Raw genomic sequence first — 18,058 nt, 5'->3', positions numbered from 1 at the left:
CAGAAAGTAAAAGTCCTGCCATATGTTTATTCCACCCATGAACTCAGCAGCTGATTTCTCCAGAGGAGGAACCAAGACATTCCTTCCAAGTCACAAGCAAGTCTCAAGTCAAATCCCAAGTCCTCAAAGAATTAAAGTTAATGAGATAATTAAGTGACTAATTAAATGATGATTGAGCATTAGTGATGAACACCTACTGTTATTGAGAATTACAGAGAATCAGATGTTGATGTTTTATTGGTTAAAATGATGCCACCATCATGGAGATCAGTGTTTGCTTTAGTTGGGATCACGACTGCCCCTTAGAAGGGGGTGACCCAATACTTTTGGCAATATAGTGTGTGCAACAGGTTTGAAAAGGTGAATAGCGGTGGTCTTTTGTTATGTTTAATAATTTCTTTTGTTGTGTTTTTCCTAGTGTGTGTCATGGCTTTGTCTTATTATCCTGGTGTGTCTTTTCAGTAAATGTAAACGGTACCCTGAAAAACATAAAACGCCCATGTGAAATACGCAGCTGAGCAGGTTCAACTGTAAGGTGTGTTATTGCTCACATAAACAAAACCATTAAGTGGTTTGCAGGAATTAAAGATTGACAGATGAACAGGTTCTGTTACATGTGTGAAGAACAGGTAGTGCTGCTTATCTAGATGAACAGCTGATCTGTGTTTGTTTCCATTGTGATCTTTAACTTTGTTTTACGCCTATAACGCTCTCTGTAATTATAATACACATTCCTTGTCAATACTTGTTGATAATGTGCAGGGACGACCGGCTTCATACAGCTGAACTCTTTTGTCATTTCAATAGTCTCTCATGGTAACTGCTTCATGAATGCTGCTGAGATTAATCGTTACATCAGGCATCATTTCAATAGAGACTCATTGTGTTTCCTTCCAGATCTAAATGCAGTTGTCAGGAATTTGTGTGAACACGGCCGCTGTGTCACTTTCTATTACAGGAAACATCAAACATATTTTTATTTAGTCTTTGTATCATATTTACTGGATCTAAAGCTCAATCTGTACTTGAGTTAAATATGTATTATACATACATGGATATTTAATTATAAAATGGTCTATCATAAGATCTAAAACAAGCATTTGAAAAACAAGCACTAAAAACACCTTAGTGACATTCGTGTTGTCTACAATCAGCACAAGTTATTTTAAGACTTTATAACTTTGGTTGCATTTGTTAAAATCTTTGCACTAACTGCAAATAGCAACAGATGCTACTAACACTATGTAAAAGTATATTTTACATTTACATTTATGCATTTAGCAGACACTTTTATCCAAAGCGACTTACATTGCATTCAAGTTACAGTTTTTACATTTTACATACTTGTATTTTCTTTGCAAATAGTACTTATAAGATATTTATACTTAGTGTAAATATCTTTCTGATCTGATATGTGATGAGAAAAGGGAGAAGAACGAGATTGGCAAAGGGCCAAATCAGTAAATCAATAGAATGTTCTTAATTTCTTTTGATTCACATTAATGTTTGTGTTTACATGTTAAGACATTTTTATTTATTTTTGTATTTCTCTGTAGCATGTGATTTGAGGATCTTTCTTCTGGTTAAAACTGGATCAGGAAAAAGTCTGACAGGAAAAAATAATCTTTGGCTTTTTCTAATTATTAATTTCTTTAAATCAATCAATAAATTGTCATCATGTTCAATCATGTTAAAGCACTTTCAGACTAAAACTGAAATGTAAATTCAGTTCTGTGAGGACCACTATCATCGAAGATGATTGACAATTAGCATATAGTTTGGATTGGCAGTATAGTTCTGTTCTGGGCAGCCTAGCATGGATGAGAGCAGGGAGAGCAGTGATAACCCCCCAGGGTAAACACAACAGAACCAACAAAAAGTATTGCAGATTTAAAAAAAGTTCAGTAATTTTATGTACACACGTTTTAAATTTGTCTGATTCAAAAGAGAATCAGAAGGCTGGATCCTGACTGACAGAGGAGGAGTTGGGGATGGAGGAGGATAATTAGCTACTGAGCAATGTGAAAACTGCTAATAATACTGACGACCTTATATATGGGTAGACAGGTGTCGTATTCCTATAGGTAGATGGAGATCAGCATGAGAGTCAGCTGATGCAAGCTTGACTAACGTGACCTGCCAGAACTAACGCTACGCTTGATTTATTAACATATTTAATTATTGTGGGTTTGTGTTATTTGCTGAGTTTGCATTTCAGTTTTTATCCCTTTGAGGAATCCTGAATCAGTTTTTGTGCAAGTGAGATGAGTAAATGCATGTTCATATTTATTCTAGAAAAGTTACCATCGTATTTACTGCAGATTTTTCTCAACATTGGAACAGGAGAGCTGTTAGTCAATAAATGGGAAAACACAATTTGGAAAACAAAAACTTGCGTTACTAATTTGAAAAAGTAACTCAAATATTTAACTGTAATTTAAAAAGTAATGTCTTATTTTACTAGTGTTACATAAAGCAGTTGTTACAGTTTTTTTTAAACTGCTCACACACAAAATCTTTACTTGTCACACAATTTCTGAAAGCTGACACTCAAACAGCAGAAGCACACACCAAATCTGCAAAACCATATAATTCTCTGACTTTGACTCATAAAGCACTTTTGCAAAACACAGCACACAAAATCTAACAGGAATTACAGTTCGTTTCTCAGCTGCTTACACACATTTTCAAAACATTGCCTCTTTTTTTAAACTTTACACACATATCCAAGAATCGAACACACAAAATGCCTCACATCTCTTGCAAAATGAAGCACTGCATTCAAAATATCACAAACACATCTCAAAAGCAAACATTCGCAACACCTTCGCCGTAATATTAATTCCTGTTCAATTTGTGTGTGTTAGAGAATTGTGTGTTGTGTTTTGCAAAAAGTGTTTTATGAAATTTAAGCTGAGTCAAAGGCTGAGAATTAGCGTATTGTTTTGCAGATTTGGTGTGTGCTTCTGCTGTTTGAGTGCCAGCTTTCAGAAACTGTGTGACAAGTGAAGTATTTGCGTGTAAGCAGTTGAACAAAACTGTAATATTATGGCAAATGTTTGCTTTAGAGATGTGTTTGTGATATTTTGAATGCAGTGCTTCATTTTGCAAGAGATCTGAGGCATTTTGCATTATGTGTTCAATTCTTGGATTACAGCAGGATTACAGAGGTTTAGAAGATGATGGTTTATGTAATTTATAATTTTATGCCACAATTATAACACAATTATAATATATAATTAGATATAGTTTCAACTTTTTATCTCATTATGGTTTATTATTTCACTTTTTTAATTACAGTTTCAGCCTTTCATGCCAGTTTCAGTCTCATAATTACAATTTTGAATGGCATAATTATGACTTTTATCTCACATACACACAGTATGTTTTAAAGGGCGTTTAAAAGGCATCTATGGTCATTTCTTCCAGCATTCATTTAGACCCAGAATCCATCAAATGCAAATCAAACTGAGCTGAAAACTCATCTGAAACATTGGCTGATGATGGAGATGCTCAATATTACAGTATAATGAATTCAACAATTAACCAGCTCTTCATTGACCTCTTAAGACCCGAGAATTTTTTTTAGGAAAAGCATCTATTGTTTCATGTCTTTAAATTGTTTAGAAAATTTAGAATAATGTAAAAAAATATATATATATAAATATATATATATTTCATTCATAAGTTATGCTATATCCTCGATTGAGGACATCAGGACTCAATTTCTTTGAAAAACTAAAAAGACATGAATGAACATGCATGGGCAAAAACAATTGATTTTTTAAATCACCAATACATTTTTAGTTTATTATATCTTTAGTTTAGATATATTTATATATATATATATATATATATATATTTTTTTTTTTTACCAGACTTTGTATAAAGATGATTCTCAACTATGTTATAACAGAATGATACTTTTTTTTCTTTATGCAAAATGTGTGTAATATGGCCATAAATGGGTTTTCTCATTATATACAATGTATCTGTAAACTAAACCTAATTTGCATATTAATGTGTTTTTGGGGAAACATGTAATTAAAAAAAGTGTAATAATGGGAGTAATAATTGACCAGATTTTCATAATAATATATCATATTTCATAGAATATTGAAATAGAATTTATTTCCCTATTCATTTATGTCTCCCAAAATGCGTAATAAACATGCTTTTAGTCATATGAGGACATGTATGAAATCAAATAATCTGTACTTAATGCACTTTAATTGTAAGAAAGTAGTGCTGAAGCCTAGCTAAAGATATACTGAAGTATATTTGATTGTGCTAAAGTGGAACTTTTGCAAGTATACTTAAATACTGAATTCAGGTACACTGTAAATATCATGCATTTAAAGACCAATATTATTCGAAGATCATACAGTAGTGACATTAAAACACATTGTAGGCTTAATATTGAGTAGTACTCCAAATAAAGTTTAATTATAACATTTATATCAGTAAGTATCGAGTGATATGTCTGTAAATAGACAATAAATAAAGTAAATAAAATGTTAGTAGATTTTAACTAGTATGAATGTGTGTCATAAATAACGTTTCAGATGGAATTGTGAATTGTGGATTTATATTAAAGACTGTTCTTTTGGATTCCCTGCTCTCTGTGAGTTTAATCTACCAGAGACCGTAACAGGTACTAGTAAAAAGCAGTTTTTAAAAGCAGTGTGATACCTTTGAAGTACCTTTACTTGTATATCATGCAGTACTAGTTCACACCTCACCAACGTGTTTTAAATTAAACCCATAAGATATTTTTTTCATCAACACAGGAACAAAATAAAAAGGAATCATTGCTCCACGCTTGTTACAAAAAGAATGGACTTTTATTGTCGATGTGTTATGGTGATACAAACATGTTAGTTTGCATAACAAATTAAAAAATACATTTGTTTTCATAATTCACACACATTTCCATTACAGGTGCAAATGAATACTAAATCAGTAAAATTGAGAAAATATATTCCAGATAAATTTACATCCCTAAAATATGCAACCCCAAGCTTTACTCCCAGTTACTAAATCCCTACTTTCTGTTGAAAATACATATGCAACTATAATGAATAAAAATATGTTGTCCTCCACATTAATCAGTCCTACACATTTCTTTAAATCAAGTAAAATATTTTGTGTTACAGTCATATATAATAATTTTGTCAATTATTCAGCTGCCTAGGGGAGTCCAAAATTGGAAGCACACCACATCTGAAAGCATTTCTCAGCCTCCTCCATCTTCTTCTTCTCCACCTTCTTATCTTTAGCTGCCTGATCATAAGTTATTTTGTAGTAAACTCTAACGAGCTCTTCATTAAACCTCTTTGGCAGGAAACTGGATAACTGTCAATACAAGACAAATCACAGTTGTCTGATGATACGTGATCATGGAGTAAATGAGCTACAATATAAACTTCACTGAGCACAACAAGAGAAAGCTCAAGCCACTGCCCAATTCATTTACCAAAAACACATTATTAAGAAATAAATGACAACCATTTGGAAAAATTATTCAATGACCTGTAATAAAAGAGTTAAAGTGTCATGGGTACCTGATAATCCTTGATGGCAGAAGCTTCATTGGGCTTCCTCTTGCTGTAGAAATAGACATATTCAATGGGGTTTTTGTCCTTCATGCCGTGATCCAGATCAACCACCTGGATAAGAAGAAATGAAATCATTAGTTTGTGAAGATATCAAAACAGATGTGAAGTGTTTGGAATGTAACTTACATAAACTGGTAAATCTTCAGCCTTCAGAGAAACAGTCGGGTCTGTAGGTTTATATTTTTCCACTGCGGCCTTCCATGTTTTCATCAGCTCTTCCTGAAATTTTAGATTTTAGAGGGTTTGTCAGTTTTAGAGGGTTAATCAAACATTAAACCAGTGTATTTTTCACTTCTGTCCAACCTTTGACACATTTTTCCCAGTCAGACGGGCTTCTCCAATAAACTTTGGCAGTTTTCTTCTGACAATCTGGTTCAAGATGTCTCGGGATTTCTTCAGGTTTTCAGCAGTGGAGGACAAGATCTGCTCAAAGATCTCATCTGACAGAAGAGAGAAGAGTCAATTACCCTAGCTAAAATATACTATTTCACATATGGTGTGTCCTGAGACACAAACCCACGAGTCTCAAAACACTTTTGCCTTTGCTTTCAGCTGACCTGTGAGTTTGCTGTAGTCGTCTGCTGTCTTTATGGCTTCAGAAATCTTCAGCATATCTTCAGGTTTCCCTTCATGAAGATCACGATCAGCTAGTAAGAGTGCTTTTGCAAACCTAACATAGAAATATGTTTTTATTTTATTATTATTATTATTATTATTTTTATTATACAGGTATACAGGTGCTGGTCATAAAATTAGAATATCATGAAAAAGTTGATTTATTTCAGTAATACCATTCAAAAAGTGAAACTTGTATATTAGATTCATTCATTACACACAGGCTGATATATTTCAAATGTTCATTTCCTTTAATTTTGATGATTATAACTGACAACTAATGAAAGTCCCAAATTCAGTATCTCAGAAAATTAGAATATCAATTAAGACCAATGCAAAAACATTTTTAGAAATGTTGGCCAACTGAAAAGTATGAACATGAAATGTATGAGCATGTACAGCACTCAATATTTAGTTAGAGCTCCTTTGGCCTGGATTACTGCAGCAATGCGGCGTGGCATGGAGTCGATCAGTCTGTGGCACTGCTCAGGTGTTATGAGAGCCCATGTTGCTCTGATAGTGGCCTTCAGCTCTTCTGAATTGTTGGGTCTGGCGTATTGCATCTTCCTCTTCACAATACCCCATAGGTTTTCTATGGGGTTAAGGTCAGGCGAGTTTGCTGGCCAATCAAGAACAGGGATACCATGGTCCTTAAACCAGGTACTGGTAGCTTTGGCAGTGTGGGCAGGTGCCAAGTCCTGTTGGAAAATTAAATCTGCATCTCCATAAAGTTGGTCAGCAGCAGGAAGCATGAAGTGCTCTAAAACTTCCTGGTAGACAGCTGCGTTGACCTTGGACCTCAGAAAACACAATGGACCAACACCAGCAGATGACATGGCACCCCAAACCATCAATGACTGTGGAAACTTTACACTGGACCTAAAGCAACGTGGATTATGTGCCTCTCCTCTCTTCCTCCAGACTCTGGGACCTTGATTTCCAAAGGAAATGCAAAATTTACTTTCATCAGAGAACATAACTTTGGACCACTCAGCAGCAGTCCAGTCAAGACGCTTCTGACGCTGTCTCTTGTTCAAGAGTGGCTTGACACAAGGAATGCGACAGCTGAAACCCATGTCTTGCATACGTCTGTGCGTGGTGGTTCTTGAAGCACTGACTCCAGCTGCAGTCCACTCTTTGTGAATCTCCCCCACATTTTTGAATGGGGTTTGTTTCACAATCCTCTCCAGGGTGCGGTTATCCCTATTGCTTGTACACTTTTTTCTACCACATCTTGTCCTTCCCTTCACCTCTCTATTGATGTGCTTGGACACAGAGCTCTGTGAACAGCCAGCCTCTTTAGCAATGACCTTTTGTGTCTTGCCCTCCTTGTGCAAGGTGTCAATGGTCGTCTTATGGACAACTGTCAAGTCAGCAGTCTTCCCCATGATTGTGTAGCCTACAGAACTAGACTGAGAGACCATTTAAAGGCTTTTGCAGGTGTTTTGAGTTAATTAGCTGATTAGAGTGTGGCACCAGGTGTCTTCAATATTGAATATTTTCACAATATTCTAATTTTCTGAGATACTGAATTTGGGACTTTCATTAGTTGTCAGTTATAATCATCAAAATTAAAGGAAATAAACAGTTGAAATATATCAGTCTGTGTGTAATGAATGAATCTAATATACAAGTTTCACTTTTTGAATGGTATTACTGAAATAAATCAACTTTTTCATGATATTCTAATTTTATGACCAGCACCTGTATATCTATAAGGAGTGGATTTAACTGCCCAACACTGAATTTGTGATGAACTGGTGATGCACAATGTTAAATTGTGTACAGCAGCACAGATATAACACTCAATCCAGGCAGAGAAACTCACATGTCTTCAATGATGTTGCAGATCTTGTGCTGATAGGCCTGGCGATGGAGGGTGTATCGGGTGCGAAACATATCATAAACATTGTCAGCCTCCTTTTAGACAGACAAACAGTTTGTCAGAGCCTCAGTTCCCATAATGTCAATTTCAAATTCAACCATTTTAAATGTCTTTTTTTTATTTTTTTTTAAGATGTTTTTAAAGAAGCAAATGGTTATTTTTAAAATTTCAAAATTTATTTTGAAAATTGTCTAAATGACAGGATTTTCATTTTGGGGTGAACTATCCCCTTAGTTTAACATATTGTGCCTTTGGAAGTCATTTTATTTTACAGTATATCTAACAGAAGAGTTGGATCAGGCACCTTATCTCTGAAGCAGATGTGATTTCTCCCGTTCACTTTACAGACTCGAGCAAACTTCAGCAGACGCTGATGGTCAAAACTGTTTCGAATACCCAGGTGATGACAGTCTCTGTCAAATAAACATTAAAAATGAAAACACAATGGATACATAAATGATACATAAAAAATAAACTCGGCTCTGTTTGGATTTGTTCTGGTGCTTTTATTTCACACTGAAGTACCGTGACTAAAGGTTGAAATAAAGCAGTGAATATCTACATCACGAATATTATTATATTACAGTACACTGTAAAAAATCCAATTGACAAAATGTTGGAAGGGCAAAAATATTTAAGTTGAACTAATTTTATTGCTTGGGCTTTGTTGAGAAGACATATTAGATTAAGTCTGCACAAATATACTGTATGTTTATGTAGTTTCCCAACAATTTCTTATGATGCCCAAATAATAAATCTTAGTTGAGGTAACATATAAAACACATGGAGTAAATGATTAAATTTTAATTGACATAACTTGCTGTTGTCTTCTAGATGTTTGACCAAAACATTTTAGTTGAATGGACTATTAAACTAGTTCAGTAAAGGTTGAGCCAACTAAAAACTAACAATTCAGATAACACTTTGAAGTCAGAAATTAACTGAACGTAAACATTTCTGTGAAACTAGCTACAAAATAATAATTAATTGAAACAGCTTGAAATTTTTTACGGTGTAAATCTTCTTACTGTTGTCTTTTATTTTATTTTTTATTTTTGGAAGTGTGCAATTGTCTTGTATTTGTGATGTCATAGCTCAAGGCTCATTATTAGTGATTTGAGAGTGTTTTGCCGCCATCGGCCAATCAAAATGTCGACTAATATTTACCGTGCAAAATAGTCCCATTTGTCCACATCGATGCCGTTCTGTTTATTTGCCACAATCTCATACAGGAAGGATTTGTCTTCATCTCTGCCCTTGTATGACCACTGAACAGAAAAGTCTGTTTTAGTTCAACCTTTTTACTAAAGGCAGTAAATTAATTCAGTTTAATTCAGCACAGCTGGAGTGTGTACCTCTGAAGTGTTTGCCCCTTCGATTAACTCTTTAATGAAGGTAACGTCTTTATCATCCAGTCCATGTTCTTTCAACACATCTTCATTCTCAGCCTGTAAACTCTTCACAGTGTCACTGAACATCTGAACTGACATCTGCTCATGCTGCAGTAAAGAGAAAGAATGATAAAAATCATAAATGCATATAGTACAAAGTTACAAACCCATTTCTAATTGCACAGGATGCATGAGCAATGTGTTCAAGCTCACCTTCCACTTTTCAGGGATGTCATCAGGCAGGCCTAAGAAAAAGAATAAATTCTCAGCTGGTTTGTAAATCATATTTTGTACATTAACAAATCTAATAATAATATGATAAAGAATCATGCATGACCACATCTTTTCTGATTGCATTTAAGTTCACAGAGGCACTTACTTCCTAATTTCTTCATTTTTTTGGCTTCAGGAATAACCAGACCATCAAATACATGAGAAAATGGACCATGACCTAAAAAAATAAAGATACATTTTTTACTTCATTTTGTTCTGCCTTGTATCCTTAATTGCATCGCGTTATAAACTCGCATAGAAAATGATAAATAATGAATTTTTTGTACATGTACATAACTCAAAGTTATAACTATAGTTTTAAACCAGTAGTATCTTCTTGTTTTTTTATATTTGTAAGTAAAACAGGATTTCATTTTTGGGCTTCCCTTTTGTGGATCTGCATAAATAAAAAACAATTGGTAGACAGTGACTTTCTCAAGATAAACTGTTTAACACATATAGGGTGACCATACGTGCAATTTGTCCCGGACACGTCCTTGCTAGATTTTTTTTCTTTGTTTTCCTGTTTTCATGCTTGCTGAAACTAATGATTGAAAAGTAGTTTGATCAATAACATGCAAGCATTGCACATAATGGATCAATCATGGTGTGTGTGAGAGAAGGTGGGATCTACGGTCAAAGCGATGCAATTATGCGTACATGTTAGGTGTGTTCGGCTTAAAAGCAGCGCAGCTCAGACTGATCAGTGTTTGACATCAAAGTACCTCGAGAGCATTTTGAAAGCATAAGGAACCGTCTGTTTGGTACTTTGATGTCATACACCGATCAGTCTGCACACGCAAACAAAGCCAAAACCTAGATATTTTAGGCAATATAGAAATTAAAAAATGGCACGTATGGTTACCCTAACAAATATGTGTTAAAGTCCCCCTGTAGTCAAACATTTTTATTCCTTAAAACTCATCTTTGATCATCGAAATTACATATTTAAATGTTTTTTTTGGCTTGCGCTCCCATTTCAGGACAGACGTCAAAATTGTCTCTTACTTAATCGGGTCATTGTTGCATCGTCACAAAAATGTGTAATTTGCACGTCTTTTTAAGCCAATAGGTACTGGAGGCTCCAGAGGCTGTTTCAAGGCTGAGCGCTCACAGTCACACCCAAAGCCGCCTAGCGAGTATCATATTGAGTTATTTTTCGTAGTTTGTTGTTGATTTTAAGTGGCCAAATACACACAAAATTACGCAAAAACGGCCGCCCTGGCCAGTATCCAGTTTTTTTTCTTAAGTAAATGTGAACAGCTGAGAAAGAAAACATGTGTATAGGCTATGGCAAGCGCGGTCATTATAGAGGATTTTTCATATTATGCACATTATAGGTCAGCACAAACGTCTTTCATTGGCGTGTGAGGACGGGGATCCCTCAAAATGAGGTGCCGGATCGGATTTCGGAGGTGCTGGATCAGGTGCACAAATTAAGCCCTGCCCTGCTGTGAGTGGAAGGGTTGGGAAAGCCTCAAACATGGGGACTGGAATTTTAGTTTTTGGCATGTCCTTGATGGGGTGAAGAAACAATTGTGATCCGCCAGAAAAATTATTATTACAAATGCCTGCAAAGGGTGCAAAATGCCTGGTAATTGCTGTTGTTATACAATCAATATACATTAGACAATCAAACTGTTATTTAATATTGACCAAACATTTAATTTAAATATTCACCTAATCTTTAATTTTTGGCCAACTTTTTGCGTTTGAAATGCCACAGCCTCTATAAATTCTTCAACAAAAACATGTGGACATCAAAACATTTCTGAATGCTTGTCTGAAACGATAAAATAAATCAGACAACTGTATTAATATAATTATAGCCACAGGTGGTGACTGTCTAGAGCTACAATTGTAATTTGTAAATAATACAATTTAATTACTTTTATATTTTATCAAAGTTCTATTTTGACCCCTATAGTATTTATTTATTTATTTTTTACTTCCATAATATTTGGGGGAGGGGCACAACAATACAATTTTGCTTAGGGCACCCATTTGGCCAGCAGCGGCCCTGATGTGAACTGCACTAAATGTTAAGTTTTGCGAAGAAAGGCCTAGTAGGAAGCCTTAGCTGTGTTTATGATCAATGTGCCCAACAGTGACTGTAAAATATGCATTTTAGGTATGGAAACGACATATTTTGAGTTTTGACATGTGGGATATGGTCATTGCTGTTTTTGACTGGTCACGCAGACCTGGCAACCCTGGCTGTATTGATCAGAGCAGACGCTTTCAGTTTAGTGTAGGGTATGTTTTCCATCTGAACTAAATTATTTTTATTTATATTAAACAAAAAATAAAAAAGCATAACGACAGTGGAGGCAGTGGCATGTAATATAATTAGTGTACAACCAAACACCATGTAGATGAAGATTCCAATATAAATACTTAAATATAAATAAAAAGCATTAGTGCTCCTCACCCAAGTCATGACACAGGCCAGCGATCTGAACACACAGGAAATCCTGTTTGGTAATTTTGAGCTCCGGCTGATTGTCATGAAGAACCTTCACCAGACGTCCTGCTAAATATGCTACTCTACAATGCAAGATTTTCATAATCAAAAATGCTGAATCTATGAAAAAAGACGAGCTATTTTGTTTAGTTGCATATTATATGATCACTAATCATGCTTTTATTATTATTAGCCTAAATTTCTTAATCTTACATTATTAACTTAATAATGAAAGTTTAATCCAATCTCACCCAATGGAGTGTTCAAAGCGATTGTGAGAAGCGCCCGGATACACCAGATATGTTCCTCCTAACTGTTTAATGTGTCTCAGTCTCTGAAACTGAGGAGTGTCAATGATCTTCACCAGAAGCGGGTGCAGCGCAATGTGACCATGAATGGGGTCATTGAAGATCTATAGGATAAAAAAACAACCAGTTTATCACACTAATATGAAATGCCTTTCAATGAACAAAGTTCTGAGAATGTTCCCTGTTAGCTGGGTTATGAGTGATTCATTGAATCATTCACTCAACCGATTCCAATTGATTAATTGATTGTTTTGGTTCATTTAGGAACATAACTCTGTTTTGAGTTTGCTTGGAAAAGTTCTGTTTTTGGAGCAACACATTTTCTCCATGCTTCCTCCATTTGGAATTATTCCACCTTATGTCTAAGAAATGGAAGGAACTTTTACACATGGACATGTGCTGACATTATGGTGGAGAATTACAACCCACAATCCACAACACCATAGACTTGTATGTTTCTTTGTGGAAGTGAAACATAAAATTATACTATGATTAGAAATGCCACACAAGTAGTTTGTTTACCTTCATTTGTTCTTTTGAGAAGTCTAAGGAGTGTTTTTTCAGGATGTCCTGCAATTCATTTCTAATAACCCCCCATAATTGTTGCTTCTCAGGTTCTGGAAAGGCATAACATTTTATATAATCAGTGTTAAGTATATATTTTAAACAATTTCTGTTTTCTTAGTTTTTGAACACAAACAAACATTTCAGAAATGCATTCACAGTGAGTATGTATGGGGCAAGATATTACAGAAAAGTGCAGTTTATATTTGTGTTAATTTAACTTTGATTAAATTTCGGTTATGTCCCTCTGACGTAGTTCCTGTGGGTGGATTTTTCTGGTTGAATACAATAGGCTTGCTTTATATCCTTGATAAAGCTATCATATTTACTTTCATGACAGGTATTGTGATGAAAGGGGTTGAAAGACTAATATAATGCTTCATTTTAACAAATCTAATTCCTTGTAGTTTCTGAAAACAGAAACACTGTTAGTCTAACTATCGTGTAGACCCCTGATTTGTTTCCACTTGCCCTTTTAACCCGGCTTCTTGGAAAGGACGTTTTATAATTTTCAGTTTTCATGTCATCTCAAGTCAAGACAAGTCGCTGTACAAAGAAACAAATAACTTTGTATGTTTTAATTAAATGTCTTAGACTTGAACTTTATTTCCTAGTTTATAAATCACACTTTTGTAAGTAACAGTTGGAAATTGCTCTCAAATGCACATTACATTTACATTCACACACATCACATGTCTTCCCTTACCTTCACTTGCTTCATAGGACTTTTTTAGATCCTGGAGATTTTTCCTGTGGTCAGAGAGAGTTTTGGTTTGTTCAGAGCGAGGCATCTTCTCTTTTGTCTTCTCTATGTGGGTTGTTAAAAACTCTGATGAGGCAATGAAGATCTGTAGAACTGCTTACAGATTTCATAGATCAGCAGCTCAGCTGACTGGGAAACATGTTTTGGAAAGTCGTTATGAGGGTGTGTCTCAAACAAATGTTTAGCTTGTTCACTGGCATGAGACACATTAGTTGGACTGCAGCATACAATAATTAAAATTATGGAGCTACATGTGGAATAATATTTTCTATATAGTTCTTTTATATTTATTTGTCTTACAATGATAGGTTTGATAGGTGAGCCTGTTTAGCAAATATAATGCAAATATTAAAATGTAAAATGTACTGCCCCAATGTTATTTATGAATAATTAGCAAGTTTTGATGTTCATTATATGGAGAAATAAAAAGCTGCCTGGACACACATGCACTTATTTATTTTCAGTGTATTTTTCCGTAACTCTTTTGTAACGTCTTTTATTTTAACACGTATGTATGTTATCAGAACCCTTCAAATAAGAATAAAGATAATGTTGAACTGAGATTTTACAGCGTTTGCAGCATTGTGACACTCTGCCAATTCTACATGATGTATTTCAATCAAGTATAGCACTGACGATCTGATATAGGACCGATCTTCATTTAGGGGGGCTCTGTCATTATTGCACTAATTTGACGTTTTTATGTGTTGTCAAGAATGACCAAGAAACAGTCAGCCTAGGTTTGTTAGCAGAATCAGGACGACACACAAGAAAAACACACTTCACAGCTGAGAACAACTGATAGAGTGGCTTTTTACACCTGGCTGTTTTTACATTGTATGACATCTATTAATACACAAGTGTTTGTAGGATTATATATGGACCAATTATAGAAAACACATAATTAGTCAAATATAGAAAAATAAAAAAACAGTATGATGAACAACTTCTCAGCTATCATTTTTAACTACAGTAGGTAATTATTAGCTTGCATATTGGTTGTTTATTAGTACTTAAGCACATATTAATTCTGTATTCTTCATGATCATATTCTGCATCCCATAATCCTAAACTTAACAACTACAACGACTACCTTACAAGCTATTAATAAGCAGTAAATGAAGAGTTTATTGAGGCAAAAGTCATAGTTAATAGTGAATATGTGTTTATCTTTCTAAAGCGTTAAAAAAATATTTAGGATACAAATGATTGGTTATTGTCCAGCAGTGTACTTAATGTGTTATTTTCTTCTGTATGTCACTGTTCCCTGTATGTACATGTTTCGAACACTGCTTTATTTGCTGTAGACAGAGGCAGAAGTGAATTCAGAGCTGAATTCAGAGAATTCAGAGAAGTTTCAGTGAGGCTTCAGAGGTAAAGATTATTTACAGCATTGTCTATGATAAGATATTTCTTATACCTTTTAACATACACTAATCAGACTAATTTGTACTTTTTACAGACAGAACAGGGAGCATCAGGCATAGGGTTGACTGCTGAAGTAGTAGGCAGGTATTCTACTTCATTAAAACCCCACCAGCCAGATCCTAAGACTATTGTGTGTAAGTGCTTCGGGACAGAACTCTAAAATTTCAGGCTCACTGGTACCAAGAATTTGCTTGGCTACATTTTGAGCCTGGTATTGATGGAGCATTGTGCTTCTACTGCCACAAAGCCTTTAAAAACAAAATACCAGAACTTGCCAAACCACCTTTATCATCTCTGGCTTTAAGAACTGGAAGAAGGACAGAGAGAGGTTTACATTACATGCTGGATCAGAATGTCACAAGACAGCCATAACAACACACATCTATGAATCAAGACCAATAGATATTCAAATGTCCAATGTACTGGCATCCCAGCAAGAGCAGGCAAGGAAATGCTTGTTAAAGATAATCAGCGCTGTACAGTTTCTGGCAAGACAAGGTTTATCGTTTAGAGGCCACAATGATGATGAAACTTTAATCAGCTTCTAAAACATAAGTCAGAAGATGACCCTAGCATGAGCAAATGGTTGTCCCTTCAAAACTGATTATACTTGACCACAAATTCAGAATGAAATCCTCAATTTATTCAGTAATTCTATAATTTGTGGAATTGCAGAAAAAATCTATTCACTTCTGAACTTGCAGTTGTGTGCCATCATGGATGGTACCCAAGATTTATCAGAAAAGGAACAGGAATCAGTCTGCCTAAGATATGTTGATCAGGATTTAATAGTCCATGAGGAATTTGTTGGCCTGTATGAAGTCAGAGAGAAACTGGCAAAGGTTCTGAAGGATGTACTGCTCCATCTTAACTTATCCATCACTGGGCTGAGAGGGCAGGCTTATGATGGTGCTGCGAATATGGCAGGAAAATATTCAGGGGCACAGGCCATCATCAAAGAGAGTCAGCCACTTGCATTATATATCCACTGTGGTCCACACTTTGTACATTTAATTACACAGCATGCTTGCACAGCATCTCCTGTTATCCGTGACTCTTTGCAGTGGGTTCATGAAGTGGGAGTGTTTCGCCAGTCTGTGAAAATGAAGTCAATTTTCCAGGATATTTCAAAGTCAAAGAGGGGATCTATTACAGTCATCAGACCTTTGTGTCCTACAAGATGGACAGGGCGCACCTCTGCCATTCATGCTGTGCTAAAACAGTATGAGCCAATGTTACTTGCTCTGGAGGAAATGGCACATGGTCATTCAGAGTCAGCTTGCAGGGCAAATGGTTTGTTTGATAGATTTCAAAAAGGCAGTGTTTCACTTGGAAAGGAACAGGAATCAGTCTGCCTAAGATTATTGGCCTTAGAAGTCACAGAAGAGCTTGAGTGTCTCAATGCTTCTCTTCAGAGCCACAGTCAGACAGTAGATGGAATGCTAGCTGCTGTCAACTGTGTGAAGGACACAACTGCAAAAAAGAGAACAGAGGATGCATTCCAAAGTGTCTACGACAAAGCAACACAAATGTGTAACTCCCTAAATCTGTCTCCAGTTGAAATGCCCCATGTTCGAAACCCTCCGAAACGCCTGTCTGGTCAGGGTTCAGCACATGTACCTACTTCTTCTGCAGAATACTTCAGGACAGAATATCTCAAGGTCCTTGATGTTGTTAATGTGCAGTTTCAAGAAAGATTTGAGCAAGAGGGTCTGCTTACGATCAGTGCTGTTGAAAAGGTACTATTGACTGGAGAATCTGATGGTGGTCTATTGGAACAGTATCCAGAATTGCTCAGGACTTCACTGAGGGTGCAGTTAGTAATGTTTAAGTCCAAGTATAACTATCAGTCAACTACTGAGGCTGCAAATATTCTTCAGAACATGTTGCCGGATGTCCGTCAACTCTTTGACCAAGTGAAAACACTTGTGAGGTCGCTCCTCGTTTTCCTTGCTTCTTCAGCAGCGGCTGAAAGACGCTTCAGCAGTCTTCGAAGATTAAAAACCTGGCTCTGACGCACAATGACACAGTCCCGTCTAAACAGTGTTGCTGTGTGTCACATCCACAGTTACAAAATTGACTAAATAAATATGGAAATGATTGCTCAGCAGTTCATACTCTGCAAAACCTAACAAGTTACGGTAACTCTAACCATTTGAGAAAACGTATTGCCTTAAACCATTTCAGTTTTTATAACTAACAATTATGAGTACTCTGAACTTATTTCAGCTGAGTTCACTAAGTAATTAAGTGATTAATTAAGTGCTGATTGAGCATTAGTGATGAACACCTGCTGTTAATAACCAGAATCACTGAAGAAAAGAGAAACACAAGAACAACAACTAACTGGAAATCTTATAAGGAAATCTTATAAGGAAATCTTTGTAACTTCTACTCAAAAAGGTGCACATTAGTACCTTAGAGTACCAATATGTACCGTAATGTACAACTATGAAACTTTTTGGGGTAAATCAGGTACAAAGATGTCCTTTTAAGGATACTGTCCCAGTGACAAGCTGTTCTCTTTCTTTCTTTCTTTCTCTTTCTTTTTTCTCTCTTTCCTCGCTTCTGTTTTATAATCATATATAATAATATAATCATAAAGCATATTGAGCAAAATGGTATGATGAAAAATAAAACGTGTCAATTAGACAAGGGTTAACTGAAAAAAAAAAAACAGATGAAACGATGGCTACGCCCCTGCTAATGAGTGCCATGATTTGTCTGATTTCGCAGGTGTGTCTTTTCA

General features: G+C 35.5%; 1 protein-coding gene across 1 annotated transcript; it reads right to left on the bottom strand.

Moving 5' to 3' along the window:
• Positions 1–4,827: 4,827 nt before the first annotated feature.
• On the bottom strand, positions 4,828–13,999 carry LOC306872902 (deoxynucleoside triphosphate triphosphohydrolase SAMHD1-like). Its single transcript, XM_079421819.1, has 15 exons — positions 13,825–13,999; positions 13,077–13,171; positions 12,498–12,658; positions 12,214–12,329; positions 9,889–9,960; positions 9,723–9,754; positions 9,474–9,617; positions 9,286–9,386; positions 8,423–8,531; positions 8,062–8,153; positions 6,176–6,288; positions 5,922–6,058; positions 5,745–5,837; positions 5,565–5,669; positions 4,828–5,355 (listed from the first exon to the last, which is right to left on the bottom strand). The coding sequence occupies exons 1-15, from the start codon at positions 13,907–13,909 to the stop codon at positions 5,191–5,193; spliced, it is 1,620 nt and encodes a 539-aa protein (XP_079277945.1). The 5' UTR covers positions 13,910–13,999; the 3' UTR covers positions 4,828–5,190.
• Between the last annotated feature and the right edge of the window lie 4,059 nt (positions 14,000–18,058).

This window comes from Barbus barbus (genome assembly GCF_936440315.1).
Source record: "Barbus barbus genome assembly, chromosome: 7".
Classification (NCBI taxonomy): domain Eukaryota; kingdom Metazoa; phylum Chordata; class Actinopteri; order Cypriniformes; family Cyprinidae; genus Barbus; species Barbus barbus.
The sequence above is the reverse complement of the archived record's forward strand: the minus strand, read 5'-3'. Positions and strand labels throughout refer to the sequence as shown.

Coding starts and splice junctions, on each gene's coding strand:
- LOC306872902 (XM_079421819.1), bottom strand. CDS start 13,909: ATGCCTCGCTCTGAACAAACCAAAACTCTCTCTGACCACAGGAAAAAT. Junction 12,330..12,497: donor CGCTTTGAACACTCCATTGG/GTGAGATTGGAT, acceptor CTTGCATTGTAG/AGTAGCATATTTAGCAGGAC. Junction 9,618..9,722: donor ACATCCCTGAAAAGTGGAAG/GTGAGCTTGAAC, acceptor TCTTTACTGCAG/CATGAGCAGATGTCAGTTCA.